Source organism: Perca fluviatilis, chromosome 22 (assembly GCF_010015445.1).
Source record: "Perca fluviatilis chromosome 22, GENO_Pfluv_1.0, whole genome shotgun sequence".
NCBI lineage: Eukaryota > Metazoa > Chordata > Actinopteri > Perciformes > Percidae > Perca > Perca fluviatilis.
The window spans coordinates 20511600-20536781 of NC_053133.1; the positions used below are offsets into that span (position 1 = coordinate 20511600).

General features: G+C 39.7%; 1 protein-coding gene across 5 annotated transcripts; it reads left to right on the plus strand.

Moving 5' to 3' along the window:
* The first annotated feature begins 1278 nt into the window (after window positions 1-1278).
* cdh19 (cadherin 19, type 2) lies at window positions 1279-24632 on the plus strand. 5 transcript variants are annotated; one of them, XM_039790703.1, is made up of 13 exons: window positions 1281-2044; window positions 8595-8974; window positions 9112-9406; window positions 11735-11854; window positions 13987-14154; window positions 15216-15406; window positions 17046-17299; window positions 18645-18781; window positions 19682-19803; window positions 20101-20218; window positions 21032-21283; window positions 22571-22626; window positions 23235-23340. In XM_039790703.1, exons 2-12 carry the CDS (start codon window positions 8729-8731, stop codon window positions 22585-22587), a joined length of 1920 nt encoding a protein of 639 aa, XP_039646637.1. In that variant the 5' UTR covers window positions 1281-2044; window positions 8595-8728; the 3' UTR covers window positions 22588-22626; window positions 23235-23340. The 5 variants fall into 5 exon arrangements, with proteins under 5 accessions (XP_039646633.1, XP_039646637.1, XP_039646636.1 ...); XM_039790702.1 differs by having other exon boundaries at window positions 22571-22612; window positions 23235-23316; XM_039790699.1 differs by lacking the exon at window positions 22571-22626 and having other exon boundaries at window positions 1279-2044; window positions 23235-24632.
* Window positions 24633-25182: the final 550 nt, after the last annotated feature.

Here is a 25182-nt window from a genome sequence, read left to right on the forward strand (position 1 = left end):
GTGTTGTAGCAGTGCTTTGCCATTGAGAACGAGGTAGCATGCTAACAGTTATGGTTAGCCAGCTCATTTCGGCTAGTGACGTAAAAAGCCGTGCAGATTTTGACCAGCTCACCTGGAGACTGAAGGCAGGACACATTCAAAACCCATATCTCACTCAAACAGCATGGATGGATTTTTTTCAAAGTTTGTATGCATGTGGAAGAGCCAGAAACACAAAATAACACCCCAAATCCCAGAAAGTGTCTTTTTCATAATATGGACACTTTAAATGATTGACGGGGTTTGCTAGTCACCCACATTAATGGATATGCCAAGAGTTCAAGATGGAAACATATTCTAATGTTGTAAGGTGGAAAGCAGTGCGGATACCACTATAAAAAACAAAACAAGTGCACGTTGACCGAATTAAAACTTGAAAAATGTGTTTTTCTTTAAACTATCACTTTTACATTAGTGCTCATTTAACCACTATTATCAAACTTGTTTCTGCTTTATACCAAATTAGCATGAATGTAATTTCATAGCTTGTAAACTCCCACGGCATTACAATAATCCACTATTGTCGCAATATTGTAGCAAGATCTTCTGTGCTGCCGGGTTGAAGATGTTTGTGTGAAGCATCCATGTTTCATCCATTTTATTAAATTCTTTGAAAGTCTTCAATTATGTTGGAATATGAGCAAGTAAACTGCAACTTGACTGGTTGGCGAAGGCATACAACCGCAAGGCAGTGATTGTATTTTAAGAGTTAGTAGACAGAAGTAGGAGTGAAACGCTGGATGTATTTGTGGAGGCTGAGAAACATGGAGAAAGTCAAATAAGTGCCACTGATTAGGATTCAAGAAAAAAAAAATTGTAAATTCAAAACACAAGCTACATTAAATGACTGTTTTCTTCTGCTGTCAATTCTTTGTTTACATCAGGAGTGCAGTAAAACTGTCAGTTAGTTGCAGTACTGATCATTTGAGGAACACAAAATTTATGAAAATGTGATTTGGCTTAAACAAATCTGCATCTTCCAGGTGTGTTATCCTATTATATTCCTTTCTTTCTTTGAAATGTATTTCGAACATGTAAAAGAAAACAGAAAAATAAGATCTTTCAGAAAATAATAATATAGATAACATAGATACATCATAACAAAACATTAGATTTTTGTCCACTAGGAGTGGGAACAACACTTATTTAATCCCACTCCTTCTCCATAACACATTTTTAGTTATTAAACAAACTTCCTCTGTTATAAAAATATAATTCCAAACATCGGTCTATAATAAAGGCCTTACAGATTGGTGTTTCAAGATTGTTTTTTGAGACTGATAGGTCCATCTTCCCATCCAGAGTATAGCTGAGGTGAGGTAGAGTTGACCCATCATTTATTTACCACTATGGCCCTGATTACAAGTACATGGAAACAACCGGAAGACTGTGGAGGACAAACAACCTCACGAGTGATTTTGCATACTCCGTGTCATGACAGGTCAATTCTTAAATGCGACCATATAAGGACGAGGCATGCAGAAACAGCATGTCCTCTCGGCTTGAATGTCGAAAAACAGACTGTTGCCTTCCTATCATTTGCAGAAATAGTGGTCATACAGTGGATGAATTACCATCCCCTCCATGCTCCAGCTCGACTCTAATAAGCACTTGATTGTTCACAAAAATGGGGAGGAAAAAACCAGAGAGGGTGAAAAGATAGAAATCCATTTGTAAGTCTGGGCTGTGACTATTTGCATGGTGATGAAGGCCCTGAGTGTTCTGCAGTGTCTCAGACAATAGAGCCTGTGTTTGTTCTTCCCCGGGAAGTTTGAGAAGGACAGAAAAGGGGAGAGAAGAAGAAGAAAAGGGGAGGTCGTCAGCGGAGGGGATTACGCATTGTGAGAACCACGCGCATTCGCTTCTGCTATTGTGGTGACTGAATTGCTTTCCAGTACCAAGGCATTTAGTTAAGCAGATTGTGTTTCTTTACACCCCACGATGATCTCTCTTGACGGCGGTTGGTGACAAGTGGCTTGGGGGACAGCAGAATCACACAGAACAGGTGGGTGTGGTGGTTGACGCTATACATCCTGTAAGAGATCAGTGTTTTGTCAGAAGATGCAATTTTATATATTATCCAGAAAAGAATGTAACAAGGAATGCAAAGAGTCAAGAGGCTTTCAATATTAAAGTAGCAGCAGGAATCAGCATGATTTCTTGCTGTGGCAAACATTTTAGGTTTGGCTTCTGGCTTTTTAGAAGTGTTGGTCTTCTGAAATAACTAACAATGAAATTTAAATAGTTAGGAAATGCATTTAAAGTGGATTTAATTAAGAGTAGCAAAGTGATTTTTTTTTTTTTTAGAGTTGACCTGTGTTGATAATCCCTAAGGTTTATTTCATTGAAATCAATGTTGTTGTTTTTTCAAATCTCATATAAACTCACCTCTGTAGACTGGCTTTCAGTATGTAGCAACAAAACGTGAACCTTCAGTGCATTCCAGTTTTAGAAATTGAGTAAAAAAAATATTTGATTCAGAGATTATTATATAATATAATAGTTATTGACAAGTGACTTAAGGGAAAGCAGAATCACACAGAACAGGTTTGTGTGGTGGTGGATGCTAAACATCCTATAAGAGATCAATGTTTCGTCAGAAGATGCAATTTTACATATTATCCAGAAGAGGAATACAAAGAGTAAAGACGCTTTCAACATTAATAAAGTAGCAGCAAGGGAGTTCTGAGATCCATAATAAATCAATGCTGTCAATTCTAAGAGTCGAGGGGAGAGTCTTTGTGTTGGCCACAGCAGGAAATCAGCATCTTTATAAGATGGCTTCTGGCCTTCTAACAGAAAGTGTTTCATTGAAATAAACACTTTTTTTTAAATCCCATATTGAGTAACCTCTCTATGGCCTATACTATGTAGCAACAAAACACGAGCCCTGGTGGTGCATTCCACCTTTGGTAAATAAAAAACATTCAATTCAGAGATTACAGTATTCAAAATGTGGTGTGATTAAATAATTATCAAACCGTTCTGAAGGCCTTTTAATAAATTAGGAATTTTAAACATGTTTCTGGTGAAATAACTACACTATTTGGATCCACTTACTGAAGGGCAGTAAACATCGATCCACAAATACCCCCTTTCTGACTGCAGAACATCCTCAGTGTATGAAAACCTTGGCCAACCAATGAAATGCTGTGGTATTGCATGATGTTCCCAGCCATAGTTTAAGTAAGGGTTAATGCCCGAGGACGGTTGCCTCCGCCGAAGTCCATTAATACCTGACAATGGACACCTCGAAGGGCATTAACCCGCTTATACCATGGTCACTTGCCAAATAACATATTTTTAAAACATTAGTTCATATTTTAATTAGTTTTACAATCGAAATCTAAAGTTTATCCAAACAATAACTCCGTTTCCCTGGTTATGCCTGACGGTTTGACTAATACCTGGAACAATCATTCCCATCCATCAGGTTCTTATGCAATGCAAACGTTGTTCTCTCCACCAGGAATTAGGAAGAACCTTAGATACGACTTGCCTCCCTTAGCAACCGGAGATATTTATATAGTCCGCTCAGCTGATAGAACCCTTCAGTTTAGCTACGAGCTAGAAAGCTAACGCTATGCTAGCAAGATCCAAAGTCAATAACATTGTGTACAGTTGGCAATCAGTAAAAATAATTTGACAGTATGTTGAACAACAAGACAAGCTAGCTATCCAGCCATGTCTTTGTCCCCAAAACAATATAACGACTTTTACGAAGAATTTGATCCGCGATGTGTAGCTAACGTTGCTGTCGGCTGCAGCGGCGCAGCCTGAAGCAGCGAGCTGAACAGTGAACGGGATGTAAGAAAACGTTATTCTCTGTGAAACAAAGTCAGTCCAGAGGGGCAGTATAACTTACTTCTTGCAGCCTGTGTGTTTTAGCGCCATCCTGTGGTGTTCAGAGGAGGAGTTGTAAATAATAAATCCAAATATCCTTTTTGATTTAATGTAGCGCATTCATTTAGAACAATAAACAGTCAGTTTCACCGGAACTCCTTTAGTAGGTGTCCTACATCACTTTTTTAATGGACACTCTGCAGTCAATCAGAATCGAGTATTCACCCAGACCATGGTATAATAGATAATAATAATGAAAAGACCTTTAAAATAAAGTGTATTAAAGGTGCCCTACCATACAAAATCGTTTTTACTTGCATTTTTTGAAAAATACGTTAGGTCCATATGTGTTTGTGTTATGTTGTGAATGTGAAAATGAACTGCTACCTCCTTTGTCAGCTCTAGCCACTGAAAAGAAATAAGCAGAGAAATCAGGCCAATTACAAAAGCTGGTCAGTCTGACATCATATTGCCTGAGCTCATTACTATTCATTAGCTCGCCCAGTTGGGCTGGGTAAAGGATTCTGACAGCCAGGCTCTCACTGGCTAGCTGTTAGCCAATCAGATTCAAACAGCTTAGCTTGTTGAATATTAATGAGAACTGGCAGAAATCGAGCTGAGTCTTCCTGTAGGCTTTCTATACCACAATAGAATGGCTTGAAACAAGGTAACCAAGGCATTTTTTCCACAACAAAATGTTACAGAGTCCATGGTAGACATTACCACAAAGTAATGAAATACATGTGGCAGGGCACTTTTAAGTTGATTCTCTGCTCTCTGAATGTTTGTTGAGATTCCTTAAAAGTTGTTGTAAAACTTTTGCCACAAATTTATTTTTTAATCATGATAATTAAGTCTTTATTGATAATTGCATGTAGTTTAGATTTACCTCTATCTTTTTTTAGCAACAGTTAATTGTGTTTTGATTAAAAAGAAAGAAATAGTAGGATAGAGTCCTATGGCTGCGTGTCAGAGGAAATTCGTGACACTTTGCTAAACAATAATGATTTCTACTTGTGCACATAATAAAATTAAACAAATTACTTACTAGCAAGTACATGATGGCTTGACATTCCCCTGTCATTTTAGCTCAGTCTCTGGAGTCATTTAGGGTCCTGATTTGGGAAACATAAACTACATGTCAGTGTTGTTGTTTCACGGAGCTGAACACAGTAAACAACAGGTCCCATGATAGGCTCCCAAATGACCAATTAAGGACTTATCGTTTTGGAAGGGTGATCTTAAAGAAGCGAGTCTTAACTGATGGATTTGTCTTCAAGATTGTAAACAGCTATAGATTGCAAATAGCTATAGCGTCTATATTTAAATCAATTTTTACGTTTTCATACTTTTCCACGATGCATTAAAAACTGCATAAATATGGTAACATAAAGTAGGGCTGTGCAATTAATCGAAATTTAATTTATGATTTTGGCTCCCAATGATCACAAAAACAGAATAATCGAGAAAAACAATTATTTAGCTCATTACGTTTTGCAAGTAAACTCTTTTCTCTTGTGTTAAATAGGAAAAGTATTAAAGCAAATTTCACAGTTGTATGTGTTTTTTTACTGTTTATTTATGTAACTTTTCCCACTGTTTTTTAAGTTCAATAATTGCAACATCTTTCCAGAAGTCAACGAGTAATCGTGTTAAATTATCGTGATTTCAATATTGACCAAAATAATCGTTATTATATTGTTTTCCATAATCGAGCAGCCCTGACATAAAGTTAGCATTACTTAGCATATAGCGTGCATATTGATGTTGATGTGTTATCCGCAATGTCAAGTAAAAGCTTCTTTTTTTCTTTATTGCTGTGTTTAAACATCTTTAACAGCATCCTGGAACCATTTCTACAACAGAGACACATTTTATTAGCTAGAACACATCACCATATAGGAAAATAATGTGACGGTCTCAGCACATCTGGTGCTTAACATTGTGAGACTGCAGCTCATTGCCATTCTGTCATGTGGCAGAGTAGCACACTGTACATACAGGCTACAGGAGGTCTGCTGGAAGTGGGAGGAAAGCCTATTAGAGGTAATGAATGGCTGTCAACCACATGGTACTCTTCATGTACTGCATGTCATGTAGAAATGAGAATTTCTTTTGAAAGGAGAAAATTGACCATAGGGTTCAATGGTGTTTTTCGATATTTTTAGTTTCTCTTGATTTTTTTCAGAACATTTACATGTGTAAATGATACCTGATGGATTGCATTGTGAAAGGCCTATATGGAGCGTATCTATTACTATATTTGATACTTTCATCACACTTTGGCAAGATCACAATTATTATTAAGCACTATAAAGATAGCTGTCATTCATGGACATGGGTTTTACTTGCTCCCTAATAACTTTGCTATTTACAGACCTGGAGCTGAGTGTTTTTTGGCATACCCATTATTTTCCCAGAATTTCATCACATATTTCTAGAAACGCCTATCTTGTTAAATTGGCACCTAAACATCTGTTGACCTGTGTGCTATTCCAGCCACATCAGTAAAGGCTGATACCCCCAGGAAAGATTTTTAAGCAGACTCCTTGGCATGTTGGCAGCTGAGCAGTTGTTCAGAGTAACATCATGTAGGGCTGTTGTCTAGTTTTGGCTCAAGGCGTTCAGTTTGGGCGCATGCTTGGCAGCCCCATGAAAGACTATAACAGCTCACGATTCACTGGCTACTAATTGGACTGTCACTCCACAATGCACGGAGATATGAATACAGCCTGTAAAGACATACATACGCACAAACACATACTCTTATTCACGTTCTGTTTCGTAATTGAATCTCAGAAATGAAAGCCGCCGCATCAGTAATTGATTTTACCAGCTCATTACAAATGGGTCTTGACAGCTAATTTACTTTTACAAGATTAAACATGAACATTATGAGCTGTTAAAGTATTAATACTGCAACTACTTTAACTGCTGAAACAACGTCCTGCAGTATACTCTTATTTTCTAAATTTCCACAGGGATCACCCATGCTAAAAATGCATGCACTTGTGTTCCTGTGCAATACTTTGGATTAAAGCGTCCACGTAGTGGGACTCTCTATGTTATGTGCTGATATTACAGTGTCAAAAAACTCTATTAAAATGGTTTAGAATTAATTGGTTGATTGTGATTATTTAATTACATCACACCAGAACGCGAGCTAATTTATTCAGAGAAGAGAAAAGGTTGACACCAGTGATCACCCTTGGTAACTTAAAATGACAATGCTGTGATGTGATATATTGGTCTCTTTAACAGAGCATGGTTATTGTTGCTGGTGAAAGGAACATGAAAAATACACCACAGTTAATCTGTATAAAGGAGTGCCTGAATTGGACCACAAAAGGTTCCAGTACCCTAGTTCAGCAGTTGCATGACATGATCATCACATGAGTTTTGTAAATCTTTATATTTATAAATATATCTTGCAGCGGTGACCCCGAATAGTCGACTATTGGATGAGTCGATGGAAGGAGCCTGTATTGTCTGCCAATCTCACAGTCGAATCGTCAAAGTGTCTGAAAATGTGATTATGAAACAAAGAATCATTCCATTCGGGCTATATGGGGGGGCTGAATGTCTGATTTTACATAGAATTGCTGGTGAGTACTGGCCCATTTCAGGCACTGATAGGGAATTGATGAATTTGTTGAAGTTAAACTCTGTTAACTTTGGCAGGGTTGTCAGGGCAAGATATTGTATTTGTGTTGTCTTGACTAATTTGCTGATTTGTCTGACTTTCATTGTCCTTACACTCTTGACCCTGATGCACATTATAATTGGTGCATTGATTCGACTCATGGTTTGTCAGAGGCATCTGTGTCTCTGTTTTCCATGTCTGGGGAGACATTGATCTAATTAGAAGTCTTCATTAGTCAGCTGCAGAGTGCAGTGTCATGCTTAAGGAATGATGTTAAGGCCCTTCTCCCCCCCGTGAAACACAATACAGGGCCTTGTCTGAATTCAAAACAGAGGGCTGTTTTCAGACGCCCGTGCACGACTGCAGGATGCAAGAAAAAAAGAGTTTGGACAATGGGTTGTTTTTCTCTTGTAAAATGCAATTCTGATCTGGCTTTCTTGCTTGAATTTGTAATACATCTGAGTTGTTATTGTGCAATGGATTTGACATAACTCTTCAGATAGATAAAAGGATGCCATCATAGTGCTCATATAGAACAGTGGATCTCAACCAAGTAGTCTCTAGTAGGTCTACCCTCTCTTAGCTGATTAGTCGACTAATCGGTCGTTTTTGGTCTTAGTTGACTAAGATTTCTTTAGTTGATTAGTCATTTTGTATGCTTTTTCATGCCGAATGATTTATTTCCAAGAAACTTATGAGCACATTTCTGGTAAACACAATATTTAAACTGGGACTTTTCATGATTCTTTGTGGAGAAACTCCGTTTTGCAGATGGTAAATGGACTGCATTCATATTGCGCTTTTCTAGTCTTAACGTACAAAAATGTTTGCATACTATGTAACTGTCAATGCATTTGCATTAATTCCAGATAGATATACACAGCCTTTGTGATTTAAAGACATACAGAATACTCCACATATGTTTTTATAGCTGTGTGAAATGAAACACTTGATTTTTGGAGTTTACACTACACTGCTACAGATTTCAATTTCCTCATTTTGCAATCTCTGTGCACAGCTGGAAATTTCTCACTGCCGCCATTAATTAAATTGTTAACTTTTATTTCAGAGACATGAGCATGCATACAAACCACATCATAACGAGATGGGAAACAGCACTGCCGGGATCATGAATTACTGTGCTGTTGAATGAAGAATTGGTAACACTGGACCAGTGAAACCTCCATCTTGTGTCCACTAACCATGGGAAGTGCAGAGGAAATGCACGGATGGACAGTAAAAATGAGCATGCCCAGTGTTTTGGCCATGGTTACGGTCTTTTCTATGATTCCTGGCGGGGTGCTGAGCGATATGAGAGGTACTCAGGGCCTGGAAGCCCAACAATTGGCCCAGGGGTCCACTCAACTGCATCGTCGCCTGAAGAGAGGCTGGATCTGGAAACAGCTGTTTGTCCCTGAGGAAGATCCCACTCCTCGCGTTATTGGCCAGGTACCACTTCAGATTGAATGTCCTCCATGTCCTTGACACGCTATTTCCCTTTGAAAATGCATGTTTTCTGATTACCTCTGAATTTTTTTTTTTTTTGACAAAATCAAGCTTACATATACCCCCTTCTCTTTTTGTAGCTCAAATCTGACTATGACAGAGGCGAGTTTACCATCAAGTACATATTATCAGGAGAAGGCGCCGGTGATGTCTTTGAAATAGATGAGTATTCTGGTGAGATCCGGGCACTGAAGAAGCTCGACCGAGAGGAAAAGGCCTTCTACGTCCTTCAAGCCCAGGCTATCAACAGGAGGTCCAATGAACCAGAGGAACCCCAGTCAGAGTTCATCATCAAGGTGCAGGACATCAATGACAATGTCCCCCAGTTCCTGAACGAACCGTATGTGTCCAGCATCCCTGAGATGTGTCCAACGGGTATGTTGAAAGATGTTGAAAGAACAGTAAGAATTGAAAGTACAGGCAGGTAGAATTACATTTAAAGGGTCGGTTCAAAATACAGTAGCCTGACAATAACTAGCCATGCAGGCAGTTTGATTTTATCTGCTCACGTTTTGAGATATGTGTCTCTGAGATTTACTCAATACAATGGAGGTGTGGTGTTCACATCAAGGAAAACTGACTTTTAAAAATTCAACAGCAACATCCGTTTCCAAAATCTATGCCCCTGTTATTCAGGAGAATAATCCACATACCTCACTGTAAACAGTTTTTACTGGAACTACAAACTGAATAAATAGTCACAGTTCACATTAAGGTCTGTGGATTACACAGAAACACTGATTTTGACTAGTGATGTTGCTGTTAATTTGGCATAATAGCATTGAATGGCAATGTTGGTTGATTCATCAACAACTTTATATCTTGACTATCTAGTTGTTGGATGAGATGCCATGACATTTTTGTACAGGAATTACTGTTCTCTACAGGTAGATTCATAATAACTTTGGTTTTCCCTGTCTTTTAATCTAACACTATCATCAGGTCAAAATTATTTGTCCAATACTAAACAAAAACCCTGCAAAACCCATGACTTTCAGCCTCAGCTGTACTTTGTGTTTTGTGCTATTTAGCAAATGTTAGAATGCTAACACACTAAACTATATACCTGCTAAACATCTGAAGATCAATACCAATCTCATGTCTTTACGGTAAATAGGCTATCTGAAACCAGTATAGCCTTTAAAGCTCACTCATTACCATGTAATATCTCAGTAACTTCCCAGAATCATCATTGCTAGGCAACAGTGGAGACTCCAACAAGTTGCTGCTCCCAACCAAGAAATAGACTATACAATGGGGAAATGTAATTTATACACTTCAGTTGTTATTTGGATTAAATAAACAATATGTAACGTGTTTATAAGTGAGTTTTTGAGGTTCTGGTAGGTATATTTTTTTGGACAGAGATGGTCTAGCTTCTTCCCTGTTTCCAGTTTGTATGCTAAGCTAAGCTAACTGGCTGTTAGCTTTAGCTAAATTTACCGTACAGATGTGAAAGTGGTATTGATCTGTACATCTAACTCTTGGCAAGAACGTGAATAAGCGTATTTTCCTAAATGTCCAACAATCCCTTAAAACAGTCCCTGTGAGCCAGCTAACATGACATTAGTATTTAGCTTTTAGCTGTCCAAGTACAGCCTCGAAGAGATGCTAGCAGCGCTTGTTTAAATGTATTTTGTCATACACTTTTTTTTTCTGGGGGATGAACAAACCTTTCAATAATCGTTTTCTAAATAGTGTGGTAGCCTAATATTAAGGCTAAGCTATGGCATTATTCAAGATTCAAATGTGTAACTATATTTTTCATGTTTGGTATCAGAGAAGTATGTAGGCCTATTTGAAATATTATTCATACAAACAAACAAGTGAATAGTTGTTGTTTTTTACCAATAAAAGTTAAACATCTATTGATACAAACTTTTTATTGGCTTTATTGTTTCTAAGGATATACTTTTAAAATGAATTTTCTTAACTTAAATCTTGACTGAAGACAATGAACTAAAGGTTATATGAATGTCTGTCATCTGTCCCCATTCAGGAAGTTAAAAGTATTGGATTCTGAAACATAGCTTCAATGCCTTTATGGATAAATATTTTAAATAACGTTATTATAACCACTGCCCTTTCATACCACAAGCATTACCATTTCAATTTCTATGTAATCTGCTTTTTCAGCATAATATCTCACTCGTAATAAATCATAATGCATTTGACTCGGAAAGAGAAAGCGAGAGGGGAAGGTTGGCGTGCAGGCGACTGAAAATAAGAAATGCTGTGGTAAATCCCTGCCTGTGAGGAAAAAACAGAGGGCTTTCTGGGGAAAAAAGAATGAGATAGACAAGAGGACTGAGGGAGAGGATATGGTCAGTGCAGAAAAAGGTAGTAAGTGTGAAAGATAGAGAGGTGAAACTGAATGAGAGTGCGATGAAGAGAAAACGAGCAGCAGGTGGATAGTGAGAGAGATGTAGCTATATGGCTTGAGAGGTTGTCACACACACCTGCACAGCCACGAGTTATGAAAGGCCGACGCTGCTTTCCCACCGCTTCCTTGCCCCTTTGTCAACATCCCTCCCATAATCCTCCCCCACTCCCTTCTTCCATTTTCACTGCTCCCCCTCTCCCCCTGAGCCAGACAGACAGACCCTGCGGAACTATGGCATAATCACTTTATTTCCCAGTCGACTGGAACTGCAGCCTGAGCTAACTCTGACTGTGTGAACCCCCCCTCCCCCCAACCTTCAGGGACCACAGTGGCCCAGGTGACAGCCACAGATGCTGATGATCCCATGTTTGGAAACAACGCCAAGCTCATCTACTCCATCCTGCAGGGGGAGCCCTACTTCTCTGTGGAGCCAAAGACAGGTACTACTTACAGATTCAGGGCCCTATTTTAACGATCTGAAAACGCAAGTGTGAAACGCAAAACGCAAGTAGCTTTGTGGGCGGATCTCAGGCGCTGTTGCTATTATACTGGCGGGATAAATGAGTCTTGCGGCCGACGCAAATCTTAAATGGGTTGGTCTGAAGTAGCTAGGTGTGGTTTGGGCGTAACGTGAAAATAACCAATCAGAGTGTCATCTCACATTCCCTTTAAGAGCAGGCACGCTTGTTCCCTGGCGGATTGCTATTATAACGGCGGATTTGCCTGGCGGACGCCAGCGGGAGCTGTCCGGGATGCGGCAAAGTAATAAATGCCCATCTTGTCCGGGTGGCGATGTTGCTGCGGCCTCTCGGGCGCATCTCCTCAAGTCTGGAGAGGATTGCTGCAGCTGCCTCCAAATGCACCACCTGCACCTGTTGTGCCCCTTCCTCCTCCCCCAACTCCATTTCCGTCCACCCGCTCCATCAGGAGCGCATCGCACATTACTCCCGGACCAGATTCCGCCGGAGTGTCCAATCCCACCGTAGTTCAACATCACGTCTCCTTAAGTCCTCTAATATTTCCTCATTTATGTAATGAACACATCCATGATTCATGGAAATGTTGTGTAAAAAACAACAAGCCACAAAGAATGCTGCGACTTTTTGAGGATTGTACTGTAAAGTGCCTCCTGACCTATCCAAACACCTGAAGCGCATTTTCAGTAATATTTTTCTTAGTAATTATGTATGGTTTTCAAAAATGTGAACTGCTGTAGATGAGAGAAGCAAAGTGTATGCGCGTTGTGCACACGCTACATTATGGCCAAGCATTCGTCCCTAAAATAGCATCTGAATAACGCGCTACTGACTTTAGACTAGCGCCACTGACTTTAGACCAGCTTTTTCCTGGTCAGTGGCGGAATTGTTTTCTGAAACTGCAAAATAGCACCAAGTAACGTTTGCGCCGGAACACGCCTCCTCTTTTCGCTGAACCGCCCCCGGGAGCGCAAATACATTCCCTAATTTACCGACGTGTGTCTGTGGAGGGAAAAGTCCGCTGTGCGTGGGGTGCAAAATAGGAATGATACATGCGTCGGTGTACAAAGGCAATTGCGCTGAGTGCAAGATAGGGCCCACAGAGTCTGAACTTTAGTTTGAACTGTACTCAATTTAGTCGTAATCAATGGAGACTGCACAAATCTTTCAACAACCACAGTTTGGGCTATTTGGGAGGCGCACTAGAGATTCGGCTGTGCAGAAATAATGTTTAACTTCATAACAAGTGGGCTAAGAAAAAGACAAAAGGGCATAAATGTCTCCAGTCTCAGTCTGTTGTGACTGAAGCCTGTTTTGTCTTTGGCTGTCTCCCTCTGGTCACTTTTGACAAGTTATGAACTACTTATCACTTTGAAATTTTTTTAAATTTCCCTGGCAACTTTTTCTCTGTTCACACATTTAGCTACTTTGTTTTAGACCATTGGGAAAAATGTGAGTGTTTACACAGGAAATTGGTTCAACTGATACCAATGCATAGTGTGATACAGAGGTCAGTTGCAGAACTTCCCACACACATTGGTGACCTGAACTGTGACGAGTTGGGGGAGGGCATTATTGACGTCAACATTTTTTTTACATGCAAATGAATGCAATCTGTAAAAGAGCAAATCTGACATATTTTTGGGAACAGCTGTTTTCAAATTGTTGGTTTTAGTCTTTAAAAAAAAAAAATCTTATCTAGTGTTATCCTTGAAAAAAGCAGCTGTTTTTGGCACTGTTGACTGATTGATATTGTGGATAGCTAAGGGCTGCTGGAAAACTTATGTCATCTAAACACAAGATAAGTAAGTGGTTGAAATGATGACTTCTAAGGCAAAAATAGCATTTAAATTTGACACATCAATCTAATTCTCTTGATTCAAATTGTTCTGTTTATTGCTGCCCACAGCCTCCACTTTGGCCAGACAGATGAAGCATCTTAAAGCCCTCTATGTATTTGTATCTAAAATTTGCAGACTTTATTGTGGTGCAACTACTTGAGGCAACTTAGGTTACTTAGGTTTTTTATAATAAAAACATAGAAATCCACAGATGCACTTGATGACTTCTTTTTCGTCTGTCTCCTCCACCTGCAGGGATTATTTTAACATCTTGGCCAAACATGGACCGCGAGGCCAGAGAACAGTACCTAGTGGTGGTGCAGGTGAAGGATATGCTGGGCCTCAGTGGCGGTTACTCCTCCTCCACCACTGTCACCGTCAGCCTGACTGATGTCAACGACAATGGACCCACATTCCAGCACCGTGAGTCACAGTGATGCAACCACCAGGCCATACACACTGGGAATCAATGAAAGAGCACAAAGCATTGCAGACTGCGAGGACATGTTTAATATTATCCCTAAGAGGCATTTATTTGATCACACTTCTCTGGTTCGGGTGGGTGGTTTGTGCTGCATTCGGCTATACACATCTTGTTGTTTAGCCGGCAGCCAAAATTAAAAAGGAGACAGTCGAAGAATAAGAGAGATATAAGAGAGAGAGAGAGAGAGAGAGAGAGAGAGAGAGAAATGAGAGAGTGTGAACGAGACGGGAAAGGAGATGGGGATGTTTATCTGCACGTGCACGTGTACATGCATTGCCCACTGGATGAATTTAATCATTCACACATGAAAGGACATTTGTCATGACCTTTAGAAACAAACCTAGCTTTCTCAGCAATAAACCTCAATAAATGAATGCCCTGGGAAGAAATCAATTTAGTAGAAATGAGACAGCAAGGATGATACCTTTAACTATTAATGTCACATTCACATTCATTGCTGGTGCTACTATATGTAATGGATTCTATGTTGAGTCAAAGGGCCTTATAAATATTGTATGACCACACTTCACTTTGAACTGTGCCCTCTGTTTTGTAACATAATTGGTAATTATTATCAGCAGGGATTTTTTTTTTTTTTTTTCAGGAGCAGCTGGTTGCTGTTGAGTTCCTCCCAGTTGTGGCAGCCATCCAAATAGAGTCACTCAAAGACACAATCTCATTTTCTCATCTTCTTATTAGAGTTAGGCTGGGATTATGTGGAGTTGCCACAACTTATCTGTGACTCACACAAATTGACCCTCCGCCACAATGTTCTCGCTTCTTATCACTTTACACACTAGCAGACTCTCTTGACTAGCTATTAACAACTTACTGTCAAGTTTAGTAGGCGATATTTGAGTAAAGAATTGTTTGTTGTTTTTCTCCAAATATGAGTTATCATTATGCGCTGCAAAAGTACCAATTTCATATCATCCAGATTCTGCATTCCTCTAATGGTGTCAACATGAAAGATTTTTTAAAACATCCTTGTTTTTTTCAGACCTGTACACCTTTGCCGTCCCTGAAAATGCAGCTGTGGGCACCACAGTGGGCAGGATTATGGCACAGGATGGAGACACTGGCATCAATGCTAGGATGACCTACAGTCTGGAGCATGACCTGGAGGAAAGCTCCACTTTTGTCATCAAAACAGACCCAATGACACAGGAGGGAGTGGTTCTGCTAGCCAAGGTGAAAACATATAAAGTATATAATCTCTTTGTCTAATATAATTTTTTTTAAATATATTTAAACTTTTAATCTAATGTTTCAAGGGCAGTAGTGTAGCCAGAAACCATAGTGTGGGTGGGCACAGAGGCCATTAGGTTCTGAAACGTTATTATTTGTACAAAAAATGTTTAATCTCCGGCGTTTAGGATTTGATTAACATTACAGACACCAACACGATCAAAAAAAAAAAAATAAAAACATTACACCTGATAAAGGGCATGGCAACATATCCTGGCACTATGCGCACACACAGACAGCTGGCACACACAAAAGCAAAAGCAGCAGCAGCAACAGTGTAACAGCCTGGCACAGAGACCTAACAATCACACACAGTAACACACCTGGCAGCAGTATCAATCAATCAATCAACCAATCAATCAATTTTTATTTGTCACATAAAACCGTACGAGGTACAATTCCAGTGAAATGTTATCCTATCAGCTCCTTAAACGTGTGCATGATACATCAAAATAAAATTGAATTGAATTGAATCATGAAGCTGAATGTGGCCGTCAGATTGGCACACAGAAAAAGAGTCATGCAAAAGTATCTACATAAAAATGTACTTGAAGAACCCAAAAGTAAGAGTACGTTTATGCAGAATGGCCCTTTGGGAATAATATATGATTTTACTGGATTATAATTATTGATGCATTAAGTTAACATCACTTTAATGTTGCAGCTGGTAAATAAGGAGCTAATTTCAACTAGTTTATATACTGCTGGGTTGCTTAACCTACAATAATACATCATGATGTATTTGTTGACGTATATCTTGTATTAATAATATAAATCTGAAAAGTAACTTAAGCTATCAAATACATGTGGTGCAGTAAAACATATAAAGTAGCATTAAATGGAATTACTCAAGTAAAATGCCTCAATATTATACTTAAATCTATAATATGCAGTATCGCTTACTGTTTGTAAACACGCAGCGTTTAAATTAGCTATCACTCTTTGCTTATGCCCATAAACGTCCTGCACACAGAAAAAAAAAGAAAAAAAGAGAAAATACAGGCAGAGGGAAGATTACAGAGACCGCCACACACTTCTAGGGGGTCATAAGTGATGATTGAGAGGTATATTTGTGTATTAGTCTACACATTGTTTTTTAGGATAATACTGCATAGTATACCTTTTAGGTACTGTACTTGAGTAAATGTACTTTAAGTTATATCCCATCACTGGAAACAGTATGCTTCTCCTTTATAGATTTTAATTCAGATGCCGTGATAATGAAATAAAAAAAAAAAAACATTATTGACTCTGTCTCTGAATCATTTTGGGAACGGAGTAATGGTTTGCATGCTGTTTTCTTATTACTGGCATCATAATGTTAATCAAAAACGCAGCATTATTTAAGTGCGTGCTCACAGCTGGTAGCTTATTGACATTGACTAAACACTTTTAACATTGCGTTTGAGTGGTTTCCTGCTTCCATGGGAATGATCATCTGTCTTACATACTAGTTGGCAAAGCATATTTGAAAAGCTGTTACTCTTTACGCTTGCTAAATTGGCAATGAACAAGGTGTTTTCTGCTTACAACAGCCACTGTATTAATATGAATTCTTAAGAGGTATTTCTGTTCTTCACAGCCTTTGGACTATGAAACTAAAAGGCGTTTTGTGATGGCCGCAGAAGCAGTCAACGATCACGTGGACACTCGGTTTCTGACTCTGGAGGAGTTCACGGACAGGACGACGCTCAAGATTGTTGTGGAGGATGTGGACGAGCCGCCTGTCTTCCTCGCAGCGGTCTACGAGTGGAAAGTTCCTGAAAATGCAGCTGTGGGAACTGTGGTTGGCAGTGTTAGTGGCAGAGACACTGACACAGTCAACAATCCCATCAGGTAGGTAATGTGACCTGTCTATAACAGGAAGAATGGCATCTGCCACCCAACTGCAAGGATGATAATGACGAGGTAGATACCCAAGCTGGTGGGGGCGGAACGTCCCTAGACAGCTTCCTCCACAGGGTGAAAAATCATTCCATTTCAAATAGTGTTACTGCCTCGGTGCATCCATTTTTACCCTTGATCTCTGGATACCCTGTACATGGTCATATTTATCTCATATTACTTTCGTAGGAAATGAGCCCTGCTGAATAAATCATGACGATTTCTTTTTTTTTTTATACCTCAGAGACTTTTCTATCTATTGCCGTGGTATTATCACAAAGCGACGTGACTAGGACGTGAGAATGTAATAAAGCACCATAGAAGGTGGCATATGGAATTGGGATGTGCAGTCATTTGCAAGTTGGGCACGTTGCAAAGGAAACAGTAGCAGTACTGGTGCCTGTAGTCCATCTCAGCAGAGCTTAAGAGTGGCAGGTGCTGCATATCATCCTCAGCCTAGCGTCTGTTACTGTCCCTTTGGAGACAGTGTCTCATTGATTAATAAATTTAGGCTGACATTTTAGGGGTTTCCACAGTTCTACTAAATATGATTAAGTTTGCTTTGGTCAAATTGGCTTATTTTCCATGCTGTCATCAGTAACGTGGCTCACAGAAATAACTCATTACTCAATGTGTTTTAACTCCTGGTTACCCTAATTCACCATGATGTTATATTAGCTAATACTAATGAGTGTTAAATCTACGGTTGTGTCAAAGACCTGTGCAGTATTTCCTTCATTTCCTTCCGTCTGTGGATGATACATTTATGTTTTTTTTCCAAGTTTATTTTTACATTAAAATATTGCAGGCCCTAACTTGTCACCCACTATCAGAAAACAAGACACAATGATGTGTATTTGTTTTTGTCACTGCAGCTGCAGCCCCTTTAACATTGTCTATTATTTAATTCAAGAAAGAAAGTTTCTCCATGTTTACAAGGTTCCCTGTCTCATGGTTTTAAAATTATATTTCCTCACTGAAGACAAATAGAATATATAGAAAAGTTCTGTGGTCAGGTTTGAAATAATATTCAATTAAGCTAACAAAAAAAACTATACAGAACTGTGTCTATGCCATCTGTGTGAGATGCTTTGTTTTCACAGTGTTGCTGTTTCTTTGTCACACTAGCCTGTGCGTGCGTGTGTGTCTGTGTGTGTGCTCTCTTTGTTGGATATCTGTCAACAGATTAAAAATTGAGCAGTTTTCCTAATTAATCTCCCTGTGGTATCACAATGTTTTGTTTGCCCAGGAAACAACCTTGCCTACTAAATGTGTGTCTCTGTGATTTTTCTTCCAGATATTCAACTGACAAAAGGAGTGATAACACAAAAGCTTTCAAAATAGACCCAAACAATGGAACTATAACTGTCGCTAAAGCTTTGGACCGAGAGACTACAAACTGGCACAATGTGACTGTTGAAGCCAAGGAAACAAGTAAGGAGAATTTCCTGTTTTGTACAATAGCATCTTGTTTATATGGTCAACGTATGGCACATTTATGTGTCGTCAAACCTGAATATATTCACAACGAGTTGATGACAAATATGAAAACACTCTAGAGCAGTCATTCCCATCCAGAAGTACCCGAGGGGTAATTTGGAATAATATGAACTACAAATTGATCAAAAAAATATATGAATCCGCTGTAAGACCTGAACAATAGCCGTTGCAGTTGAGAGTGATGTCGGTGGTTGCAGCAGCAGCTATGCTCAGACTAAAACCAACTTCTATTTTTATAATGTTCAAATAATCATATATAATGGCACTTTTGGCATTATTGATCGTACTGTACATCATAAAGAGGGCAGAATGATCATACAAATAAGATTTACTTAATGTTACTTATCGTACATCTGGCAACGCTGGCACCACGCCGCATCCAGTTTCTTAGTGTTGAGATCGGTTCAAAGAAATATAAACGAGCCGGAGCATGTTTTTCACCCCCTATCTCAGAATAGATAGTAATAGTGTAGCCAGAACATACTCCAGCGCTGACACAGCGCTGTGGAGATCTGGAGATGTGGAAGTCTGGCAATGCGAGACAAAATTCAACATGACAGGTGATATCGATAAAGCGGTAGGCGTACTTCAAAAGATTGGGATTTAAACCGTAAAATGTTCATAGAATCATTTTTCACTGTTTTATAATGTTAATTATGTCTTGGTTTGGAAAAAGCAGTGAAATGCCGATACCCATTTCTTTGCTCGACAGTCGTGTTTCAAGAAGAAGAAACATTTACCATTCTTAAGTATTATTTTGACAGAGCTTTTACAAAGCATTTATGATACATGCACCCAGTGGACTCCAGCAAATGTCTATCTTCACTACTACAGCGCAGAACCATTTATCCTCCTCTGTGGTGGTGTTCATCAAAGTGCTGGACATAAACGACAATGTGCCAAGGCTTGCAAGAGATTACCAGCCATATATCTGTGAGGGAACACAGGCGGGAGAAGTATGTATATTATGATGCACTGATGTTTATGATTTATAGCAGTGTGGCAATGAGAATTTCCAAGAAGCCGACAGAAAAAGTTCTCATATTGCAACATCAATGTACTTTTTTAAAAAACATTAAGGGACTCACAAGTAGTCATTTGACTATTTTACAGCACTATACCATATTAGAGCCAAAGCACTGTCAGCTACTGAATGAGATTGTCTTTCTGGAAAAGGAAAATACAAATGCTGCATATAAGAAAATCTGAAATCTGCTTCTATTTTCTCAGAAATGTGTCTTTGTTTCTCTCAGCTCATTCAGCTGCTCAGTGCTGTTGATCCGGACGACCCTGTGGAGGGACACCACTTCTACTTCTCTATGGTCCCTGAGAAGCACATCAATCCAAACTTCACTATCCGAGACAATCAAGGTTTTATTCATTTAGCACTAGTGAAAGAAGTATCCAGATAATTTACTTGAGTAAAGTAGCAATAACTGGTGTAGAAATACTAAAGTAAAAATCCTGGATTTAAATTTTTACTTCAGTTTGGGGGCTTGAAGCTGTGTGACATACTGTAAGTGAATAAATAAAACCAGATGGAGCCACCCTCAAAGTTCCTCCCATTTAGTGGCTGAAAGAATGAGGGTGAGCTGTGGCTAATCCACAACCTGTATGAGCAGGGGTTTAATTATTTTCATGTTTACAATAATTTGATTGAACATTATGTACACATAAGTGTTTTGCCACATTTTGGAATGAATACCTTCAGTAGTGTTGTGTTTTTGGGGCTGACTGCTTCTCAAGTAGTAAATTGAATGAGTGTTTGCCTTGTAGTCAGTGGGCGGTCAACACTTTCTCAAAGTTTAAAATGAAAATGGGCAGCAAAAATCAAACAGCAAAATAATGTTTGTACGCGTCGAAAAAAGTTAGGTCACGCAAGCACAGTGGTCCAGTCAGAAACCAGGAAATTAATAATGAATCACACACTTAATAAAACACATTTCCCAATGCCACGAGACTCATTTAACTCCCATTGAGTTCTCATCAGGTGCCTTGATGAAGTCTTACGGGTGAAACTTAAACAGATTTTCCAAATGTACACACTGAAAATTTGATTTGACAAGGTGCTCAGGCCTTTCAGAGAGCTTGGATTGTATTTTAAATCACATTACGTGTGTCAGTTGAATTCCCCCAAAATACCATCACTCAAATTAAAAAGTGCACCTTTCTTTAAATTTTTAGACAATACAGCCAGCATCGTGGCACGCAGGAGTACATTTACCCGCAAGGATCGAACCCAGTACCTCCTGCCTGTTGTGGTGACGGACAGCGGCTCTCCAGCACTCTCCAGCACCAGCACTTTGACCATCAGCGTGTGCAGCTGCCAGCCTGCCGGCCATTGTCCCACCGGAGGGGTGGAGGCCCTCGCCCTGTCTATGGGGGTCAGCCTGCAAACCTTGTTAGGGCTTCTGATCTGCCTTGTCATACTCACTGGTAAGAAAGCGTATTCACATCCCATCCAGTGCCAGAATATGAAACTATGATATAATACAGATCTATACACTGGCTTTTTTTGGAGTCTGGTCTCTTGGAAGTCTTAGCAATCTGGCATCAAAATCATCTATAGATTTGTTTTTATGTGCATTTTCAATTTGCACTTAAAAACCAAGTTTTGAAAAAGTCATGATTTGAAAGCGGTAGTTTGCACTCAGGTGGCTGAATTCGAGTGGCTCCAGCCGCAAAGGTCTCCGGTGCTCTTGAGCTGCCGCCATCGGCTCTCCTCAAGGTGTAGTGGCGGGGAGGACCGCTAGGTGTGCTATAGCTAATTCTTGTCTCATGTGTGGTCTGATAGAGAAACAGAGAGTGGGGAAAGGGAGATGAAACAAACAGAAATGTCTTTCCATTGAGTTTTCTACATTGTTTTTCACCGTTTGGTGGGTGGCCCTCTCCTTCTGCAGTGGTATAATGGTTTTCTGACTGGAGAAATAGCGTTATGTACTTATCTCGATGAACCAACAGCTAACAATCGCATAGCTGTAGTGAATGGAAGCAAGCATTCATTCATTTTGCAGATTTTATGTTCTGTGGTTAAAATGTGTGAACCATTTGGATGGAAATCTGACTTACGTCTTAAAGAAGGGAAGAAAATAACAAAAAATGTAATTGAATGTCAAATGTATAGATAATACAGAATCAAGCAATTCAAGTGTACAAGAAACACAGCAGGCTGGTCATATATTGTACAGTACAAGCTAATAGAATTATACTAGGCAAAATCATTTCAAACTATTTACAGGAAATCGTCCAGAAGTGCTGTTTCTGGAGTTTGGCATCTTCACACATCTTTCAAACAGCTAATAAAAAGGCTACTGCAGGATTTCCAAAGATTTTTTGGCAAGTTTCTCCAGACCTCAGTGAGTCTGACAAGACGGATGTGAAACAAGATTGCTCTATCTGAGAGGCATGTTGCAAATGTAGTTTGTTTTGTTTAAACAAGAGTGAAGTGTACTAGAGGGCAGATTGTTTTTGCACTGTGGCTTCACAAACGCTGTCACTGAAGATGTAGACTGGGATTTTCAGAAGACAGACAACATTGGCAACTTTGAATAATGCGCGACATCTATGATTACTTCACTCATGGTCCTGAGATATTAAGGTAACCAAGGATCAAACTCCCAAAAAGTCAGTATAGTCCTTAGACAGACAGACAGACAGACAGACAGACAGGCAGACAGACAGACCCCACTGATATTTTGTTGTAAAAAAGTCATTATTTTTCAGCGGATCTGTTGAGCTAGAGCAGCTCCACCTCACATCATTTTGGCAAGTATATAAACGTGTGTTAAACAGCAGGATTTTTCATTAACAATTTTGCACTTTCATTTGAATCCCTTTTTTAAAACTCATCAGCGTGCCTTTAACACACACTTTTAAAATGCTGAAAGCTTGCAAAGCAATGATGTCAGGTAATGACCATTTTGGTTGCAATACATCAGTAGCAATGCCACCCTGGGACATTGATGGGTTTGCATAGTGAAGAGCTTTATTATGACCTCGGCTGCTTTGTGTCCTCCCTTTGCCCATCACATGAAAGATTAATGACAATACCTGCTAAGCTAACATTCTGTCTGATGAGCACAATACCCGGTGAAAACCTCGGCAGAATAAAAATAAACACTCTTTTAGCATCCTGTGTCACATGGAGCGAATGAAATAAGTCTTCCTTAATGCGTGAGCTCAAATTAAAAACGGTAAGTTATAGCCCAAATTGCGTTCATTTTGATTTTTGCATCCACAACATGTTATAGAAAAACAAATCTGCTGCTATTATTTCCGGTGCACTAGTACATTCCATGCTCCATCAGGCACCCTACATTCTTTTTTCTCACTAAGCTCATGCCCTGGTGTTTAACGGTAATGAGCTCGTGCTGTGTTGCGTCTGCAGTGCTGTCAATTCTAATGGTGATGGTGAGGAGGCACAGGCGGAAGCAGCAGGAGGGATTGGAGGTGGAGGTGAAGGAGCTGGAGCTGCCTGAGACGGTGTCGCAGAAGGTGCTGTATTACAGAGAACTAGGGGGTGGAGGAGCAGGCCTGGGCTTCTGCCAGCCTGCCGTACCGCTGCGCCACCACCCCAGGAGGAGGGACAGGAGGCTGCGGAGGGAGGATGTCAGGGCCAGCATACGCATGTCCCTCAGAGAATCCCACCTCATCGGTCCAGATGACGAGCTCTTCAGACAGTTTATTTTGGACAGACTGACAGAGGCGGATCAGGATCCTTACGTTCCCCCATTTGACTGCCTAAAAACCTATGCATATGAGGGGTCCGGGTCTCCCACAGGGTCCCTGAGCTCACTGGAGTCATCTTTTTTGGAGCTTGAACCTGAGCAACGTCTTTGTAATCCCAGACCCTACGTGGTTAAACTCACCCCTTGGTATGGGGGAGACGAAGACACTGTATTCTGAGGGGCTTTTCTTCTTTTCCTTAAATGGTTGTTCTTCTAATCTTTGCACGGTGGACCAGTTCAGTGCATTTCCAATGACATGACGTTGCACTTAAAGGAAAAGTTCAACATTTTGGAAAATATGCTTATTCTCTTTCTTGCCCAGAGTTAGATGAGATGATTGAAACCACTCTCATGTGTGTAAAGCAAAGTGTGTACAGTAAGCAATAGCAGCCTGTTAGCTTAGCTTAGCATAAATACTGGAAACGGAGTGAAACTGCTAGCATGACTCTTTCTTTGAAGGCTTGAGAAGTGCTGGTAGGCTTAATTTCTTCTTCATGGCTTTTCCCCTCTGTTTCCAGTCTTTATGCTAAGCTAAGCTAACTTGCAGCTGGCTGTAGTTTCATATTTATCATACAGACATGTAAGTGGTATTTCATTCTCATGCTACTCACAGCGAAAAAGGGGAGTGTATTTCACAAAATGTTGACCTATTCCTTTAAAGATAGAAATCAAACCGTAACAATAATAATTTCATGTGTGCCTTGCGGATCTGGATCCATTTTTTATTTTGTGTATAACTTTCAACATGGATAACATTACTTCATGTTATGGCAACAGAGGAGTTTGAGCACATTTTTGACTTTGTATGTCAAATATAAAAGGTTATGTTGCATGTTAAACTATGTCTCAGTGCCTTAATGTCAAAGGGCACTCACTCTTATGCAACAATCAAATGTCATTCATCAAATGTCATCTATGCTATAGATCTGCTGTAGAAGGTGACACAATCACTACTGTCCAATCCCATTCCTACAAAGAAATCCTTTCCTATCCCAATCCAGGAAGAATGACTCATATCACGTTGTGTTTTTTTGCATATAAAAACTGAACTATTGTTATAGGTTGACCTTTTTCCCTGTCCTGACCCTGTCACGTGATGAACAGTGAAATTGACTCCCTGAAAAAATGTGAGCCTCTAGTCTGTTGTAGAAAGAGCAAATATTTACAAGACTATTCTCACCAGAAAATCTACACCATTGGCCATTTGTATGAATGCTAAAAACAACTTGTGTTTTTCCTAACAGGACACATTTTGTGGTTGTGCAAATAGTGACTGTCCTCTAAGCAGCAAAGGTGGGATTAATATGACAACATGTTATGTGTACAAAGCATGTGACTTAAAGGCAGCATAATTAGGATTTCTCTGTTGCGGTTTGTAAAACACAACATTCAAAGTTGACCCCACTTCCTCCCTGGCTCAACGACACCAGAAGTGCCCGCTCCCTGACTCGTGCTCGCCAGATGCACTCTCATTTTGGAACGAGCTTTGTCTGCTTGGTGTTTTTCCTGCGCTGTATCTGACATTTTCGTAGCTTCCTCTTGGATGTGTGATTGCGCATATGTGGGGGCAACACACCCAGTACCCAAAGGCTGACGCCGAGAAAGGAC